Raw genomic sequence first — 18,631 nt, 5'->3', positions numbered from 1 at the left:
AAAAAGAAAATAGAGAGAAAGGATAAAAGAAAAATGAGAAGGAAAAGGAATAAGAAGAAAAGATAAAAAACAGAAAAAATATAAGGGCATTATGGACATTTCCTTCCTCAATTCATCCATGAAAAATAGAGTGAAGCCGTTTGGCAAAACGGTTCAGCTCCACCAAAGAAGCCAAAAATGGAGCTGTTTTTGGAGGAACCGCAGCCGTGCCAAACAGGCTCGAAATGACCTGTAACGAAGTCACTAACTGAATTGGGAACACCAAGTCAAGTCACTAACTCATTCATTAAGGCTACATGTCATCTGGATGTCCAAAGTGCAGACTACATAGCTTTGCCGTGCAGCAACCTAAAACAAGAACAGATGGTCAAGTGGCACAAGCGCAACGTTGAAGCATACTAGCATACATCAGGCGTCTGAAGAGAACATGCAAACGATTGCCCTATGTGATCCAGATCGAAGGCTCCTATCATGTGTTCTCCTTGATAGCCTCATCTATGGCTTTGATATTGTCCCTCAGTATCTTCCACTGCAGATGTAAAACACAACAGGAACGCAAAACTTATTATTAAAGCAAAAAATTGACATGGAGAAAAGGTCAAAGTGCTTTGTTAGCATAGGAATGATTGTAAATTTGCCAATAGCCCAACAGCAGCTAATAGTGACAATCATGGCATATTTGAGTGGTAAGGTATTAGCACATGGCTGCAAAGCTAACAGGAAAGCTACTTGCAATTATGCTCCTTGAACAGACACCTAACATATGGATATTGGAATTAAGATTATTCAAACAAATAAATAAATATTTCTTTGAAAGACCAAAAAAAGAAATGTTTTTACTACAGAATTGTATAGCTAGTGTCCTCATGTGCGGAAGATATTTCCATATCCATAAAAGAATCATAATGCTTGTCAAATAAACTTTAGGGCTATATGTATAATCTAAGCATGGCATGCTAACTTCAAATAAACTTAATGTTTGTATATAAATTCTAAAGATCTTAGCAGATGTAGAGGAGTTGAAAAGCAGCTCACCTGATCCAACTGGAGTGATATACCTGATAATAAAAAAAGGAAATAGTATTACTAAGCATAGAAGTTATGCATTGCATTGAGCAAAGATTACAGATGACACAAATTTTGGATGGGAAAAACAATTTATGTTCCCTTTGGATGCCAGATTGAATGCAACCAGAAGATAAACAACCATCTCTAATCTTCCCATGCAGTTAAATATTCAGACTTTGAACCCATGTAAGCTTAAAATAGTACTCCCTCTATTACTATCTTAAAATTGACCAAGTTTATACAAAAAGTAGAAATACATATTATACCAAATAATTATCATTTGATTCATCATGAAATATATTTTCATAGTAGACCTATTCGGTGTCATAAATGCTGGTATTCTTCCCTATAAAGTTTGGCTTAAGACGAAGCTGGAATGACACTCTTTTTGGAACAGGAGGAGTATATGCCATCTCCATAGGTAATAATTTACAAATAAACACTGCCCAACAAACATAGTATTTGACCGCATAACTTATTCATAACTATCAACAAAGACATGCATATGTGTGGTAAAAATCGCTGCTTCATTACTTGCCTGAAACGTACACCGTCTCAATTTCAAGTAATACAGGCAAGGGCTTATCACATAATTATATGACATCATCACAGCAGCAGAAAATGTTTGTGGGGATGAAAGGGGGTGCATTCTACCTTGATAAGTTCACCACTACAGTTTTCTTTTTCCCCCTCACAGATGTCATGAGCATTCTATAGTTAGTTCGATACCTCGCTTGAGTTTGGAAAATTAACTTATTGAGATTACTTCAAGAGATATAATTTGTAGCAACAAACTCAAATGAGAATGGGGAGCATAATCACAAGCTACAAGCATACATGTTTAGATCCATTAACAGTTTCAAGATAATACCATCATTCTATAAAAAGGTCAGTGGAATTGGAAGTAGTTGCTCTGATAAATAGACCTGGTTTGATGTACTCAAATGTCTGCCACAAGATCAACATTGTACACTAAATAGGCAAATATAAGTATCGCATATGTTAAATATTCACAAGGTGGTTCAAATAAATGGCATCAATCTATTAGAACCAAAATGGTCCTCGAACGCAGGAGAGGAAATTAACGAAGTCATTCATCCCATTTTATTTATTTCTACAATAAAGCCACCAGCGTCCTTTGTCTAGCTAGAACAAATCTATCTAAGCCAACAATCGTGCAAGACGCATTAACTTGGAGCGCTCTACTCGGACATGCGAGGCGATGCTAGGAAACAGTCTAGTCGACAGGAAAAACAGAATAACAATGAGGGGGGGAAGAAGGCGCTGGCGGTACCTTTGCGGGTAGGGAGGGTCTTGCCGTCCTTGACGTAGAACTCGCGCATGTCGACGTAGACCTTGCCCTTCCAGCTCCTCACCGACACCTTCTTGTTCTTCGATATCTGCGGGAACCCAGCCGGAAAGGGACCGACCAAGTTAGGGTTCTAGGGTTTCGCCTTCGTGACAGGGATTTGGGTGGCCCGGAGCGTGGAACACGTACCTCGGCCACGACGGTGCCGTCTTCGGCTGATTCAGAGGGCCCCTCCTCGCCGGCGGCCTGGCGCTTGGCCGGCGGCTCGCCCCCGCCCCCGCCGCCGAAGCGCTTCTTCCCCTTCCCCCACATCTTGATTTTCTCGAGCGTTCGAACCGGTTTCCGATTCCAGGTGCCGCTTCTTCGATCGTGGACTGGGGCCCGCTGGAAGTGGATCAGGCAACCAAATAGGAACAGGTGTGGGCCCAGCGGACATGGAAGTTAAATTGTGATGCGAATAGTAGAAATACTATGCTGGGCATCATGTTTAATGTTTCAACCAAATTTTTTTCTTAAAGGGTTCATATTTGAATTTCAAACCATTTCAGGACCTGTTTGGTAGAGCTCTATTTGATTTTTTTTATTCTATATAGGAGCTGATTCTCTAAGAGAAGTGATTCTATGGCTGAAAGTGATTCTTTAACATAAACTTTTAAAATCAAGATAACAAATCACTTCATAGAATCAGAGAAGCCATTTTTTCAGCTCCTAACCTCTTAGTTCATTTCACAGAATCAGCAAAAAATCAATTCTCTTTGAAAAACTATTTAGCAGAGCTCCTGCTGGATTTAGCAGAGAATCAGCTCTAGGAGCTCTGTCACGTTTCATGCCAATTTCAGCTTTCAACCGGACATGGGACATGCTGCAAGTGCCGGGGTGTCGAGAGAAACGAGTTTGTGAATGGTGAAACTGAGACCAAGGACAAGAGAGTGCGCCAACCCTTTGGTCATTTGGTGAAAGACAGAAGGTTTCATCATATTACGAAAGCCTGGCAAGATCCCATCTCCTATTTTCTTTCCATCTCGGTTCTCGTCCTCCGTAAAATCTTTTAACAAAAACGTGGTTGTACAAGTTTGGCTGCAAAGGAGAGCTTACAAACGGAACTGGGGGATTGTTACCAAGTTTAACAGCTGGGTACAACGTTGTACACTTTGTACGCTGACAATAGCATTGTGCCGGACACGACCTACCCGTGTATTCACAAACCACCACAGAACTTCATAACACAGATCGTCTAGAATCTAGATCACTACAGCATACCTCTATGGCTCTAACAAAGTTCCACAGAGCGGCACAAAACTTCGGCAGAACACAACTCAGAATCCTGACATGCGAAAATATGTGGCAGAATTCAGAAATCCTTACATGTGCTCCCTCATTTGAGCCAGTTATACTCTACTGTCTCTACAGCACTAGGCCCAGGATGAAAGCCAACATGTAGCAGGTTAACCAGACTGTACTGCTGTTTCATCCGCCTTTTCTTCACCCTCTGCGCCCTTATCTGAGTTCTCTCCAACGGTGAACCTCCTTTTGTTGGTGCTTAGACCGGATGAGTGCAGTTGCCCTCGTTTCTTGACAAGATGGACTGCAGTTTTGCGGTCAGCTTTCACACCATCATGGTCGGGCTGTGCAAAGCATCCAGCAGATCAGTTAGGCAAAAAGGGTGGCTCGCATATGATGGCTAATGATGCAGATACGGCAATCTCCACGCAGCACCAAAATGGAAGTACCTTGATTGCTAGTGCCTTGTCAAATGACAGTATAGCTGAATCTGGTTCCCCAAAATTTAACTGCGCTCTGCCAAGTGTGACCCAAGCCTGTAAAAACATCAGATGACCATATCATTCATGAGATAACCACAACAAGAATTATGAACATGATGAAATGTAAATATTAAGTGATGTTATCTTTGTCCCAGGGACCAAACCAGGGGCAGAAACAGAATAATTGAGGGCAAGAGAGATGATGGAAGACTAACTAACCTCAGGCCATAGAGGATCCAGTTCTGTTGCCCCTGCAAGTATACCCCAACAGATCTTTTATTGGTTTGTTCACAGTAGAAAACAGGTTTGTCACAGCTGACTTGCTAACTTAGCTGGATCTTGCTATTCGCTTAAGGACAATAGAAATTATGTGTAACTACCATATTCATTTGTATCGCAGAAGACAAAGTAATATTGCCACCAATTCTCACTTTTGGCGGGAAATGAATACAGCTGACTAAATTCTATACAACAGATAATCGATAGTACAATAATAATCTGATTGAACAATTGGTATTATTCCCAACCCATGTCCTTTTCTATAGCACAGAAGAGTAGATATTAGGGGGTGAGAACAAGAGCATACTGGTTGCTGCTGTCAGTGCATGCCATGCATCTCCCACTTCAAGTAAAACCTGAGCTTTCTGTTCGTGCAGTATTGCATTATCAGGTGCCAAGGTAAGTGCAGCCTCCCATCTACTAAGTGCTTCATGGTACTTTCCTTCCTAAAATGGTAACAAAGTGAATGAATTTTTTTCCCTTCTATATTAATTTAGCAACAGAATATGCCTAGCCTGAACAACTGCAAACAAAAGCTATTACAGAACAATTTGGTGTGAAATAGAACACAGAACCCAATGACTACATACATGCGCCTCCATTTATCTATTTTTTTTCTTTGTTTCCTAAATGTTGCTGTGTATTTCCTTTATTTTTACTTTATATCAATATATAACCAGTAGGGGCGTGCCCCTCCTGTTTCATAAAAAGAAAATGACCTGCACATGCTATGCATTCAGGAGAACTTGTTACAATTACAAGCATTATATTGCTCTGTTATTCTTGTGTAAAGAAGAAGAAGCATTACATCCTGGAGTCCTAGAGGCAAATACAAATATATATTGACTGCCAAAGCTGGAGATATCAGCAGTTGTCATGTCACTTATGCGCATTCCTGAGACAGTTTAATTGGTTCTGTGCTTGTGCTCTTTATTTCTAACTATTCTTTGGCCATGGAGACCATGAGAAAACTAACCGTCAAAGCAGTGTGAGATAGGATAGCACGCAAACCCCACAAAAAATATGTTAGCCCTTCAACTAAGACAATCAAATCAATCTGTAGGGCCTTGATCTAATAGACACTAAGATACCTCGGCTAGTTTGTCTCCTTGACGCTGGAGCGATTCAGCTGTGTCAAGCGGCTTTGTTCCAGGACAGTTTGTGTTTGCCCCTGCTGTTTCCTCCTTTTCAGTCTCATCGGTATCGCTGTCCACTCCAAATGGTAGACCTGGTTTAGTTGATACTACCACTGGCTGCCTCTTCATTTTGGCATTCTTACCCCAGGCTATCTTCATTGTGGATCTGTTTCAGACGAGGCAGAATCAGGTTTCACAACCAGAAATTCAAAGCTGGATTTTTGTATACTCAAGCTACAGAAAAGCACAACGAATCTGGCTTGCAACAATTTCAACATCCCCAAACAGAACGCCTTATCTTTTTTTCCCTTGCAAAACAAAATGGACTTTAATTAAAGACCTGAAACATGTTCCAGTTTACAAAATATCCCGAATCAGAAAGGCACCTCGCATTGACCCACGAACCATGTAAAACTGGTTTACATAACTTTAAAGACAGTTGCAAACAATTACTGACAGAATGCCTGTCGGTGTTTTATCCACCAAGCCTACCGAGCGATACCCCGAGGTAATAGATTTGTAGACAAGGTGTCGCGACTTGGAGCTTGATGGTAAAAGCGAAGACACAAGACACGGATTTAGACAGATTCGGGCCGCTAGAATAGCGTAATACCCTACGTTCTGTTGGGGTGCAGTATATTGCGCCTGCGCTTAGGTGTTGTGTTGCCCTAGTTCAGGCTTGAGTTGGTTCTAGATGTCTCTACCGATCTAGATACCCCTGCCCTCCTTTATATACTTCAGAAGGCGGGTTTCTAGTCGGTTATATAGTACAAGTCCTAGTAGGATTACAGGGTAGAGTTTTAGATTAGGAGTCCGACTTCTTTTTCCTTATGAGTAGTTTCCTTGCGGGTATCTGGGGATCTATCTCTGACAATGCCTATCTTTGCTCTCGCAAAACAAAAAAAGACCTTAAATTGAAGACCTCAACAAGTTCCATTTTACATATTTTCCCACTTTGGCTTAAAAAACATTACTAACGCAAACTACGAATATAGGGACAGAAGACTCAAAACTGAAGCCAAGCAAAGGCTTCATTACTACCCCCACACACACCACCACCACCACCACCACCACCACCACCACGACGCATCACTCCTAAGTCCTAAGGCACAGCACCGCACCTAAGCAACAAATCATCGAACATGTTGCGAGCGCACTGGCACCACCCCACCACGCGCGTCACCGGCCGGTTAGTAGCTGCATGACTGAAGCGGGCGATGGAGCAAATTGAGAGGCGAAGAACGAGACAACTGCAAGGAACAAGAATCCGGCCGAGAAGATAATCTCGCAACTCGCCAGGCCCCAGTCGCTCGGCTCGCTCGAGTAGTAACAAAGGAAAGGAAAAAAGGGAAAGCTAACCTTTGAGATTCCAAGATGAAGTAGTAATCGACGGGGGATGGTGGATGGATTGATAAAAGTTTGTCCAGAACTCACGAGTTGGAGGAGGAGAACGCAGCGTATGGCTAGCGCCGGCGATTTCCCGAAATGATCGTTGGATTCTTCCGCTAGATGCAGCAGGTTCAGGAAAGGCGACCGACTGGCTCATGGGCCATGGCACCGTCTGGACGACGCGGTGTGCTTTAAGATTTGTGTCCTAGATCTAATCGTTTTTTAAAAGAAATTCGCTGTTTCTATCAATCGAAATCCACATCTAAATGACTGGCTAAAAAAAAGACAATCAGGTTAAAACATTTGTAGTGTTATTAAAAAGATCTATAGCTATCGGAAAAAAAGATCTATAGCTTTTTCAGAAATAAGGTTTCCCGCTTTATTTCAGAGAAACAAAATACATTATATTTGTCCTTACATCGTGTTCAGCGTATTTTAAACGCGCCCGCTCGATAGACTAGACCTAAAGGGTTAATATATAAAATTAGAAAAGCTAGATCATTAGAGATCACCGCCGTCTTGACAGCGCTGGAAAACCACCTCAGCTGATAGCACCGAATTTGACGACGCCTACTCCTCTTACTCCTGGAATCCTAGATGACCATTAATAGCCTCTAGTTTGGTGGTGCTTTGTAACCATCCTAGTAATATCTATATTAAGATTTGTAATACTTGTTTTACTTTTCTTTTATAATAAAATACGTGCTATGGCAGATTCGGAAGAAAAAAATCCAGGATGATCATATAGTCGTAGTGGTTGACGCAGCTTGAATTCCAGCACCTCCAGCACGTGCATCAAGTCCAGAAGATGCGACTCTTTGCACGGCATTTGCCAATTCCTCAGCGTCCCACGTAGCATCGTCTCGCTGCGCCATCTTTTTCCATGAAAACAAAATTTTGCGGAGTTCCCACAAACCACATAAACGCGGCACAACTCATATTCATATATGGTTACTATCAACTTGCCAGATTCATAGTCAGTTCCCAGATTAGCACAAGACCTATAGCTTTCTAAACAATGGCGTATCTAGGTTTTCATATTAGAGTGGTCCAATGAGAATTTTTTTAATATCGTAAATGTAAAGTGTTAACTAACTCACAATAAGCCCTGCTAACTTACAATACAAACGCACGCATTCACGTTACAACTTACAAATTTCCCAGAATCATACTTTTCTATTATGGCTATCAATTTTCAAACTTGCTAGTAGCTAGAGTTAGCTCAATAGAGCAACTCCAAAAGTCTAGCCAAATCTCACTCTTCATATTTCTATTTAGCTATCCATTTAGTCAAGATTCTCTCTATATTTGGGTACACTCCAACGGACTAGCTAAATCTCACTCTTCATTCACGCGAGCTCCCTCTCCACACGCGGCAGGAGCAGCAGCTCATCATGGCCGGCGCCCCTCTCCTCTGCCTCCTCCTCCACCACTACCCGGTGCCCCTCCCCCTCTTAACTCCCCTCGTCAGCAAGGGCCACGTCGGGGTGGTTGGGTCGCCGGTGGGCGGCCGCGCCCGGCTAGCCCCGCTGCTGGTGGCCCGCATGGCGAGGTGCATCGCGAGTTGTTCGCCCCCGCCGGGATCTGTCTGAATCTGCCGCAAGTGGGTCGTTAGGCCGTGCCGCGCCGCGCCTGGAGCCGCCCCACGCTGGCCGCCTTGTCGCGGCTGGCTGCGCGTCGCCGCCCCAGGCCCGGCCGCGCCGGCGCCGGCCCGGCAACTGGCCCTGGATGCAGCGCTGGTGGAGGTGCTCCATGGGAGAGGGAGGGAGGTCCCGTGGGGCTGCCCAGTGGGGAAGAAAGGGAAGAGGCAGGGAGGCTGTTGCACTGCCACCGATGAGGGAAAAGAGAGGGGCACGCCATGGCTGCTGGTGGATCTCGGCGCACGGGAAAGGAGGGGGAGGGTGCAGGGATGGCAATTTAACCCGCGGGTTCGGGTTACCCGCGGGTACCCGACCCGACGCGCACGGGTCTGGGTACGTATTTTGACCCGTGGGTCTTACCCGAACCCGACCCGCGAAAAAATCGGGTCGGGCGCGGGTCTTAATTCCCGCCCGCGGGTACCCGACGGGTTACCGAATTCGACACATATTTAGATTTGGCCCAGCCCAGTAAAAACCCTAACTCTCAAATCTCAACCCTATCCACCAGACCACCACAGCACCACTCTACCTCCACCACCCACCCCACTACCAGACCAGCCGCCACCCTCCCCGTGACCCCGTCCCAGGGCCCAGGCCGCCGCCCGCCGCCCCGGCGCAGGGGCCGGTCAGCCCGCCGCCCGCCACCGAGCACAGGCGCCGCCCAGGCCGCCGCCCCGGCCGCCCGGCGCTTAGGCCGCCGCCCACCGCTCCGGCCGCCGGGATTGTTGGTAGGCCTAACTGCTGGTGGTTCTTCATATGTGTTAGCTGCTGCCTGCCGCCATGCTGCTGGTTGTATGAACTGTAATTTGTGGTTGGAATTGTACTTAATAATGCGTGTATGATTGTAATTTCTGGTTGTATCAACTGAAATTTATGGTTTTACTTGATCAATTGACTTTCATATTCATATTTTCATGTTATTCAATGCGGTTCTACTTAATATTGCTGTTGGAATGCTGTTGCATTAGAGTTTTGTTAGCTGGTCGGTGGTTATGCTGTTGTATTTAAATGTATATCACTATTTTTGAAAACCCGACAGGTACCCGAAACCCGCCCGAAACAAGACGGGTTCGGGCATGGGTACGAGATTTTACCCGCGGATACGCTCGCGGGCGGGTATGAGCTGTGGCTGCGGGTACGCTAGCGGGCGGGTATTTGCTCTACCCGACCCGAACCCGACCCGTTGCCATCCCTAGGAGGGTGCTCCCGCACGGGAGGAGGAGATGGCGAGGCGATGGGGCTCGGCAAAGATTGGTAGCGGGGCGCCGGGATGGCTAACGAGATAGCGAGCATTGGAAAATAGAGAGGTTGTTGGATCCGATTTTTATCCCAGTTTAGCTATTTTTACCTATCCAACTCCTTCTACAGAGGCTGTTGGAGATGCTCTTAGGCTGCAAGCCGACAGTTCAATATTCTGATAAATCACGAGATCGGAGTGGCTAAAGACAAGCATTGGTTTCCCACTTTACCACTATAAGCATTTGTTAAAAAAATTGCTAACATTGGCATGCAGAAAATCATTGGAAAAGGCTCCACAAGTGGATCCCAAGCCTCACAAGATGAAGCAGAGAAGGCCACTGACGGGGGCGGATATCTCAAAGTGTGGTCTTTAGGGAGCTAATTACGCATTAGTCCTCCCAAACTGTGCTGCTTGGCCTGATCGGGCAGCCACGCGGTCGCGGACGGTCCACCGGCTGAAGGAACGTCGATGGTCCAGCATCAGGCCTAGACGTGGGCGCGTGAGCCATCTCGCCCGACCCCGAGGGCGCGGGCTCCGCCTCGCCCTAACCCAAGGGCACGTGCTCGACCTCATCCAACCCCTATCGGAAGGGCTCCGCCTCGCCCGAGTTCGAGGGCACGAACTCGACCTCGGGCAACTCGAGTGTACGGACGCGGCTGTACCCGTCTTAGGGATGTGGAACCCTCAAGGTCCCGCGGGAGTGAAAGCTCACGCCAGAGGTCAACCCTCCAACGTGAGAAACAGGTGAGGGCACGCCTCGACGTGACCTCTGGAGGTGATAGGCTATCATGGCGAGCCTCGTCGCCCACCGCGCCGGGGGTTAAGCCTCAAAATGCGCCGAGGGCTCACACCGTCCGTCTTGTCGGAGCGCACGTCGCCCACTAGACACGCTGGGGGCATGCACCGCCCATCCTGTTGAGGCGCACATCGTACGTCGCGCCAGGGAGCGGCGGATGGATACTCCATCGTCATCTACAGGGCTAATGAGGCCTACGTAAAGGGAATGAGAGTAGCGGGATCTCGGGAACCCTCATCTTTCTACTTATATATCTCTCTCATATATTCGACCCCTACCCCTTGGCTTAGGGAAGGGGAGGACCCTTGTAGGGGGACGGAACTCTCAGATACTCACGCACTCGCATAGCACTTTGCCACTAGATATTTGGAAGCTCGTTCCCTCTCTCGACTGTTTGTAACTCCACTGCAAAGCAGTGCAAGAACACAAGTAGCTCGAAATGGATGTAGGGATGTTGTGCCTGAATCAGTATAAACTCTTATATCTTTCTTATACATCATCCTAATTAGATGCGCAAGCACAAATTTATTAGTCGGTTCGACAGCCACTTGTCGATCTACATCCCACCACCATTATTGGTTCCTACGGCCTTAGCAAAATCAGACAAAATAAAGTACAAAACCAACGAGATGAAGGTTTGCTTGCACCAGTCAACGGAAAAGTGAGGGACGAGAGCTCACAGGCGCACGCGAAGACACGACGTACGCGGGGGAGATGACATGAGCGCTACTGCGAGGCGGGCAGCGGCGTCTTTCGCGAGAGACAGGGGTTGAGAGAGGGCTTATAAACTTACGGAGGAGGAGATGGGAAAGGAAAAAAATTCTTTTATACCTTTTTAAACTTTAGAATGAATCTATATCTTTTTACTAGACTATAAAATTATCTGTCTGGACTCTTCGGGCTCGCCATACCCAATATATAATCTCCCTAACTGGTTTTTCTTCTTTTCTTTTATATTTATTTTAGCTGAATTTTTTTAAAATGTCATAGTAAATAAAAAAATTATAAAATAGAAAATACAGTTTTGTTGGACTTCACACGAGTAGATTTATGCAGTGAACATATGATATGATATAATTTAGTAAAAAATTTTATTATAATTTTAGATATATACTATTAATTCATAGCCACAGTTCCACAGTCCAATTATGATGAAAATTTTATTATAAACTAATCATTATATGCTTGAGCTGTAGTAAAAATTTTTTTACTTATTGAATTTATTAGATTATGTATGCTTATGCTTGAGCAACTAATTTTGGATCATATTTGCTTGAGCAACTAATGCTCAAGCATACATGATCCAATGAGCATGAAATTTTTACTAAAGTTTAAAAATATAATGATTGGCCCACAATAAAAATTTCATCATAATTGAACCGTGGAAATGTAGCTATAAATTAATTACAGGAAAGTATATATCTAAAAGTACAACAAAACTATTGTACTAAATTATATCATATCATAATATGTTCACTGCATAGATCTACTCACGTGGAGTCCAACAAAATTATATTTTCTATTTTATATTTTTTATATTTTTTTATAATTTATAATTTTTTAAAGATTCAGCTAAAATAAATATAAAAGAAAAAGAGAAAAGCCACTTAGAGAAACCAGCCAGGGAAGTCATATGTCCGGTATTGTGAATCAGAGGAGTCTAGGTAGACTGTTTCATTATTTAGGAAGAAAATATGAATTCATCCAAAGGTTCAGGGAGAAAAAAAGAAACTTTTTCCGATGGATAGAGGATTGGTGAGCTGGATCCTATGGTGGGCCGCGGCCCATCCAGCCCACCCTCTAGATCCGCCCATGTTTCTAAACCAAAGTATATACTTTTCCCTCCGAATTGGTTTTAGTAATTTTAGATATATAAATTTTGCTATGCATATAGATATATACTATATCTAGATATATAAAAAATATACATCTAGCAATCCTAAAACAAATTATAATATTTGGAGTAGTTCATAGAATTCGGTAGTTATTCTACAGTACTCCTTACCAGTACTCCCATCCAAACAGGACATTCGATAGAATCTTCCGTGTCAGTTCCGCTAGATACATATACCATCTAGTATAAGAAATTCGAAATATGTACACAAATTTTCTGTCGAGCGCCGCGTACTGACGTACACAACACGACCGATCCATTTGACAGTCCCTCTCGGCCCAGTTCTTCTAGACTTGTTCAGGCGCAGCTCGTCGTCTTTCCCATCCGGTTGCGGTCCACCAGCCCACGCGTCGCCGCGCCATTGGCCGTGCCAGATTAGACTCCAGCCCCGCCGCGCCACACACACATGACGCACCGCCACGGCACTGCCGGCCGCCTACTCGGAGCCCCACCCATCCAGTAGGCGGCGGCGGCAGCAGCAGCAGAGGAGAAAAGAAAAGGCCTTCCAACTCCGGAAGCCCGCGGACCAGCCACGACGCACCCTCCCCATCCCGACCCCGGGACGCTTCCCTCCAAATTCCAAAAAGCACACGCGCGCGGCGCCATGGCGGAGCGCCTCGCCGCCTCCCTCCTCCCCGGCGCCTCCCCCTCCCCGTCCGCCCGCCGCGCCACGGTCGCGGCGGCGGCCGCCGCCGCGTCCTTCCCTTCCTCGTGCCCCGCCCGCGCGGGGCTGCGCCTCGTCTCTTCCCGCCGCTCGGCCCGCTTCCCCAAGGCGGCCGGGCGCCGCGGCGGCGGCGCGCTGCGGGTGGTCCGGTGCATGGCGGCGTCGGACGTGGCGCAGCTCAAGAGCGCGCGGGAGGACATCAGGGAGCTCCTCAAGACCACGTACTGCCACCCGATCATGGTAAGTGGTAACGGCGCGTTCCACCCCCTGCTTGGGCACTGTCATCTGCTCTCCAGTCTCGAGGCTAAGTTAGCTTGTCTTTGATGCCACATTCCTACGGCGTCGTGGTCAGGCTCAAGCACAACAGGCCCCGTAGTTTTGGGTCTTCGAAGCTACCGGCTGATTCGTTGAATTTGTTACCTAGGATGTCTTGAATGTAGAGAACAACTGAGTCAACAGCGTTCTCCGTGTTTTAATCGAGCCGTCGTCGCTCCGGCTTGTGGTGTGCAGTACGTGTGGTTATTGTACTTGATCAGAAATGGCCATGCCTATAGTCTGTAGTAAAGGATGATATATTGATCACAAATAGAAAACGGAGCCTATCTTTCTTCCTTTTATGACCTTGGATGATTAGGGAGCGCGAGAAAATAGGAGCATTGGTTTCAAACAATCCAGTAACATCTGAAGAATGGGGAAGTAGCGTGGGATTCGTACCAAAAAATTGGATGGAGCAATTATGAAATGCCGATGCTGCTAGTATCTGGCATGATATCAAAAAGTCTCTGCTTAAGGAAGACGTGAAACATCTGCAACTAAAGCATGCATATGGCTTGCTGGCACAAGTTTTGCTTGCTTTGGCTGCTCTATTGATAGTAAACAGAAATATAGATGCAGTAACTAACATGTACATTGGAGGAGCTACACTGTCTTTTCATGATACATTACAAATCAGTGTTACTCTCTGACATTGTGCTTAATTATTTTAATTGCACTTTACCGAGTCGATTAATGGAAATCTATTGCTGTAGTGAAGTGATGAATTGTTTAGTCAATACATGGCTGTGTGCAAGCAAGTTTACCATGGCCAAGTATTCATCTTAGGCTGCAATGCTTTCTACTCTGTTCAGGTCCGTCTGGGGTGGCATGATTCTGGTACGTATGACAAGAATATTGAGGAGTGGCCCAAGCGAGGTGGAGCTGATGGAAGCTTAAGATTTAAACCTGAGTTGAATCATGGAGCCAACGCTGGTATTTTATCTCATCTATGGAGTCTACATTTCTTATACTTTCTAGGTGAGTAGTAACTTACAGATTTGTCTTGATCGTTTACAGGTCTGATTAATGCTTTGAAGCTTATCCAACCTATCAAGGACAAATACCCGGGTATCACTTACGCAGATTTGTTCCAGTTGGCGAGTGCTACTGCAATTGAGGTCATAGTCCTTTCCCTGCTTAGTGTCTCACTTGACCACTTTGATCAGTCGAGTTTCTGTAGTCTTATGCTTTGTCAATCTCATTATACAGGAAGCTGGTGGCCCAAAAATTCCAATGAAATATGGACGGGTTGATGTCACAGCACCTGAGCAGTGTCCACCTGAGGGGAGGCTTCCTGGTCAGTGTTTCCAATGGGTTCTTCATTCTACAGCAATGCCGTTCAGTTCTTAAAAATGCGACTTATTATGAGAAGTATTTATCAAGGCTTGACTAACTTATTGGTGACACCCATGATCTGCAGATGCTAGCCCACGTGATCCTGCGGAGCACCTTAGGGAGGTATTCTATAGAATGGGCCTTGATGACAAGGTGTGGCATTCGAATCTTCACTAAACTTTCTGTCTGCGTTTTTCTAAAAATGAGACATGTTCTTGAACTTTCAGAGCATTTGTGCAGGAAATCGTTGCATTGTCTGGAGCACATACACTTGGAAGAGCAAGGCCTGACCGGAGTGGCTGGGGAAAGCCAGAAACAAAATATACTGTATGTTTTGTGGTCTATTTGTTTCAGTTATATCAGAACTTCAGTATTAGGGGGTTTCTGAGCATGCTCTCTCTGTATGCCATCCATTATTCTATATTTTGAGTACAGATTACAGAATGCACGACCTTTTCTATGATATGCAATATGGATATTGTGAGTTATAGTTCCTATAGTAATTTATCCTTAAAATGGAATGAATGGCTAAGACCTAACAACTTCTTAACTCTGTCTCCTTTATACTAATGTTCAGTGAGAAAACAGACTCAAGATGCAAAATGTTACTTGATAGCTAATACTTCTCCAACTTTTGATGTTTCAAAATTGAGAAATGAAAATTCCTCTCTTTGTATCCAAAACTACCGTTTTGCAACATTAGCTTTAAATGGGGCGAGTTGTGAATCTGATTAGCTTCAAATAACTAGTACTTAGATGCTCCTATTATTGTGTTTTACAGAAGGATGGGCCTGGTGAACCTGGAGGGCAATCATGGACAGTTGAATGGTTGAAGTTTGATAACAGTTACTTCAAGGTGTGCTTCTTCTTTTTTTGTCATATTTACAAATCAAGTTATTCACTAGAATCCCTCATGATTTACTTTAAGCTGTTAACAACACTTCAGGACATGGAGTTTCTGAGCAAGCTTCCATGGAAATGGCAGAAGGGCCAGGATCTTCTAATTTTGCCCACCGATGCTGCATTATTTGAGGATCCTTCTTTCAAGGTAACTACTTGGGCTATGTTTGTGACCTTTGAAGACCGTACTTGCATTCCCTGACAATCAACCACACGTTCAGGTGTACGCAGCAAAATATGCAGAGGACCAGGAAGTCTTCTTTAAAGATTACGCTGAAGCTCATGCTAAACTGAGCAACCTTGGTGCAAAGTTTGATCCTCCAGAGGTTGGTGTCACCATCCTGCCACTTCAATCTTCTACAACCAGTTGCAACTTTAGTAAACAAACAAATGCAGTAGCACGGTTTCAATTCTGTAGGCTTGCAATCTGAATGACAGATTTACTTCCTAATGTGCATGCTCTTTGATTCTGCATCCGCAACAACTAGATCATATTCAGTCATATGAAAGAAACATAGATGCGCTGCACTACCGTAAGATCTGAAGTAGTCTAATGTTGGGAATTTGAGAGAGGCAAAGTGGCAACTATCTGGTACGGTGGTACCATTTCGATGGAACATGAGTTATTGTGGATGGTTCGGGCCAACTTTTCCTTGTTGCTCCAATTCCAGTAGAAATATGTATGTTGGTTAGTGTCCGATTTCATGTATGTGTTGTGATTATCTGCAGGGATTCGCACTGGACGATGACACGAGCGATGAGCCAGCGGAGGAAAAAAAGGAAGAAGCTGCACCAACACCGGAACCGGAGCCAGAACCGGAACCGGAGCCAGAACCAGAACCGGAACCGGAACCGGAACCAGCAGCTGCAGCAGCACCGCCGCCGCCGCCACCGGCACCGGCACCGGCACCAGAACCATTGCCAGAGCCAGCAGCAGCGCCGGCACCGGAACCAGTAGCAGCGGCGGTAGCAACAGCGACAGCGGACGATAACAACGGCGCGGCGCCGCAGCCGAAACCCTTTTTCGCTGCGGAATACTCCTACGCAAAGGTAAGCACCTGTGCCCTCGTCTTATTTTGCAATTCCGGAGGGCAGCTTAATGGTAGCTTGATGGGGCATTCATGTCGGCCGGTGGGCTCGCAGAGGGAGCTGTCGGACTCGATGAAGCAGAAGATCCGGGCGGAGTACGAGGGCTTCGGAGGCAGCCCGGACAAGCCCCTGCAGTCCAACTACTTCCTCAACATCATGATCCTCATCGCGGGGCTGGCGTTCCTGACGTCTCTGGTTGGCAACTGAGAACGTTGTGATCCTGATGAAGTTTACGAGTGTCCACAGCAAATTCTGTGAACATGTGGAACATAGACACGGCGTGCTACCATGTGACTAGCATCAGAGCTACGTACACTGTTTAAACAGTTTTTTTTTTTGGCGAATTTCGGAAGGAGATGTATAGCAAGTGTTCAAGAACCAGTAACATGCATATAGCTTGGCCCATTTATTCTAATCAATACAATAAAAGAATTTAAAGCTCACTCTTAAATGCTAGGGAATCAATTGCTTAATTCCGTATCGGGATTTGAGGAGGATCTCAACCGACTTAAAGGATGGACTTCGTGTACACCACTTGTGAAGCTGGTAAGAGGAGGTCGGTGAACCACACGCACGCGCGCTCTCGCTCGCCTCGCCGAGGCCGTGGGCGAGGCCGGACGGACGGTGCGTGGCCGGACGTGACGTGCAGGTGCGATGAGATGAGATGAACGTTTTGCCGTTAAGAGCATTAAAACAGAGGAGAATCACACCAGTAACTGCCGCTCATCAAAGCTCTTTACGACGTCCAGGTTCAACACTGCCACTCATCAAAACTCTTTACGATGTCCAGGTTCAACACTGCCGCTCATCAAAACTCTTTACGACGTCCAGGTTCGTTGAACCTCAGGCACCTCCACGCCTATATAAACCACCCCTTCCTCCTCTCATGTAAACACACACTTCAGCACTTGATCCAGGTACTCCTGCTTAGGAGACCTCTCCCTTCTCCCTCTGCTGCTTTCTGCCGTTCCTATCGCTAGTGCTGCGCGCACAGCTGTAACGAGAGCAAGCCTCCGGAACCTCTGCTCGCTGAAGGTCCTGCACGGGACGCGGGCAATCAGGTTTTTGGGGAGCGTCTTGACGCGACTGTTTGCTCCCTGAACGACTACTTCGTCTGCTTCCTGGTGATAGTTCGTGGGACTGCACTGCGAACCTCTTCCTGCATCGACATCGTTCGGCTATTTCAGGTAAAGCCAGTCAAATAGTATGTCTATTCCAGCTGGTAACGGCGCAACCGGTGCTCCGGCATTGGTCCCGCCTTGGAGTACACTCTAAACCTATTTTGGTTTAACTTTTTGTTCATGCTTATTAGTAAGAATAACATGAACACATGCACATATCTTATTCACACATTATCACTCATTTATGCCATGAAATTACTAGTAATATTTGGAATTAAAATATACCGAAAATTGCCTAGTTATATAACAATCCAAAAACTTGATTTTGTTAATAGGCTTTCGGTATCTAGCTTTGCTGCATCAATCAAACCATCACCTTTTGATGGTTCAAATTACAAACGTTGCAAGAGCGGCTTATACTATGGTTAACAATATCGAGAGTGATCCATGTAAAAGAGGGTAAGACTGAATAGTTCACTCCAGAGGAAGGGAGTGCGTTCGATGAGGCTGATACCCTCTTTTGAGGCTTGGTCATTTGTGTTCTCGGTGAAAACCTGGTGGATTACTATGTCCGGCTGCCAACTGGCAAAGCGTTGTGGAATGCTCTTGAGGCTCAATATGGAGTGTCTGACGCCGGCAGTGAGTTGTATACGATGGAGCAGTTTCTTGAATATAGGATGGTCGAAGACCGTT

The 18,631-nt window shown here is 45.6% G+C and overlaps 3 protein-coding genes across 6 annotated transcripts; 1 reads left to right on the top strand and 2 right to left on the bottom strand.

Annotated features, from left to right (window-relative positions):
• Positions 1–248: 248 nt before the first annotated feature.
• LOC112889207 (RNA polymerase II transcriptional coactivator KIWI-like) lies at positions 249–2,774 on the bottom strand. The gene is made up of 4 exons (XM_025955757.1): positions 2,567–2,774; positions 2,363–2,468; positions 1,036–1,058; positions 249–529 (listed from the first exon to the last, which is right to left on the bottom strand). Exons 1-4 carry the CDS (start codon positions 2,687–2,689, stop codon positions 470–472), a joined length of 312 nt encoding a protein of 103 aa, XP_025811542.1. The 5' UTR covers positions 2,690–2,774; the 3' UTR covers positions 249–469.
• Positions 2,775–3,448: 674 nt separating this feature from the next.
• LOC112890471 (tetratricopeptide repeat protein 33) lies at positions 3,449–7,126 on the bottom strand. Of its 3 annotated transcripts, XM_025957358.1 has the most exons (7): positions 6,915–6,933; positions 6,677–6,805; positions 5,511–5,721; positions 4,727–4,865; positions 4,360–4,391; positions 4,108–4,194; positions 3,449–4,002 (listed from the first exon to the last, which is right to left on the bottom strand). In XM_025957358.1, the coding sequence occupies exons 2-7, from the start codon at positions 6,697–6,699 to the stop codon at positions 3,823–3,825; spliced, it is 672 nt and encodes a 223-aa protein (XP_025813143.1). In that variant the 5' UTR covers positions 6,700–6,805; positions 6,915–6,933; the 3' UTR covers positions 3,449–3,822. The 3 variants fall into 3 exon arrangements, with proteins under 3 accessions (XP_025813143.1, XP_025813155.1, XP_025813150.1); XM_025957370.1 differs by lacking the exons at positions 6,677–6,805; positions 6,915–6,933 and adding an exon at positions 6,990–7,126; XM_025957365.1 differs by lacking the exon at positions 6,677–6,805 and having other exon boundaries at positions 6,915–7,050.
• A 5,846-nt stretch (positions 7,127–12,972) lies between these two features.
• On the top strand, positions 12,973–17,222 carry LOC112890455 (probable L-ascorbate peroxidase 8, chloroplastic). Of its 2 annotated transcripts, XM_025957352.1 has the most exons (11): positions 12,978–13,418; positions 14,306–14,426; positions 14,511–14,611; positions 14,703–14,790; positions 14,914–14,981; positions 15,069–15,155; positions 15,610–15,684; positions 15,775–15,876; positions 15,950–16,054; positions 16,458–16,778; positions 16,872–17,222. In XM_025957352.1, the coding sequence occupies exons 1-11, from the start codon at positions 13,119–13,121 to the stop codon at positions 17,022–17,024; spliced, it is 1,521 nt and encodes a 506-aa protein (XP_025813137.1). In that variant the 5' UTR covers positions 12,978–13,118; the 3' UTR covers positions 17,025–17,222. The 2 variants fall into 2 exon arrangements, with proteins under 2 accessions (XP_025813132.1, XP_025813137.1); XM_025957347.1 differs by having other exon boundaries at positions 12,973–13,418; positions 15,610–15,876.
• The last annotated feature ends 1,409 nt before the right edge of the window (positions 17,223–18,631 follow it).

Source organism: Panicum hallii, chromosome 1, assembly GCF_002211085.1.
Source record: "Panicum hallii strain FIL2 chromosome 1, PHallii_v3.1, whole genome shotgun sequence".
Classification (NCBI taxonomy): domain Eukaryota; kingdom Viridiplantae; phylum Streptophyta; class Magnoliopsida; order Poales; family Poaceae; genus Panicum; species Panicum hallii.
This window is presented reverse-complemented; position numbering and strand designations above follow the sequence as displayed.

Bases quoted from the DNA above. Each gene is read 5' to 3' on its own strand.
- LOC112890471 (XM_025957358.1), bottom strand. From the start codon at position 6,699: ATGTTCGATGATTTGTTGCTTAG. The intron at 4,866-5,510 runs GTATCTTAGTGT...TTACCATTTTAG, and splicing joins AAGGAGACAAACTAGCCGAG to GAAGGAAAGTACCATGAAGC. The intron at 4,195-4,359 runs GTTAGTTAGTCT...ATGTTTTTACAG, and splicing joins TGGATCCTCTATGGCCTGAG to GCTTGGGTCACACTTGGCAG.
- LOC112889207 (XM_025955757.1), bottom strand. From the start codon at position 2,689: ATGTGGGGGAAGGGGAAGAAGCGCTTCGGCGGCGGGGGCGGGGGCGAG. The intron at 2,469-2,566 runs GTACGTGTTCCA...GGGTTCCCGCAG, and splicing joins ACGGCACCGTCGTGGCCGAG to ATATCGAAGAACAAGAAGGT. The intron at 530-1,035 runs GTGAGCTGCTTT...TTACATCTGCAG, and splicing joins TATCACTCCAGTTGGATCAG to TGGAAGATACTGAGGGACAA.
- LOC112890455 (XM_025957347.1), top strand. From the start codon at position 13,119: ATGGCGGAGCGCCTCGCCGCCTCCCTCCTCCCCGGCGCCTCCCCCTCC. The intron at 16,055-16,457 runs GTTGGTGTCACC...GATTATCTGCAG, and splicing joins CAAAGTTTGATCCTCCAGAG to GGATTCGCACTGGACGATGA. The intron at 16,779-16,871 runs GTAAGCACCTGT...GTGGGCTCGCAG, and splicing joins CGGAATACTCCTACGCAAAG to AGGGAGCTGTCGGACTCGAT.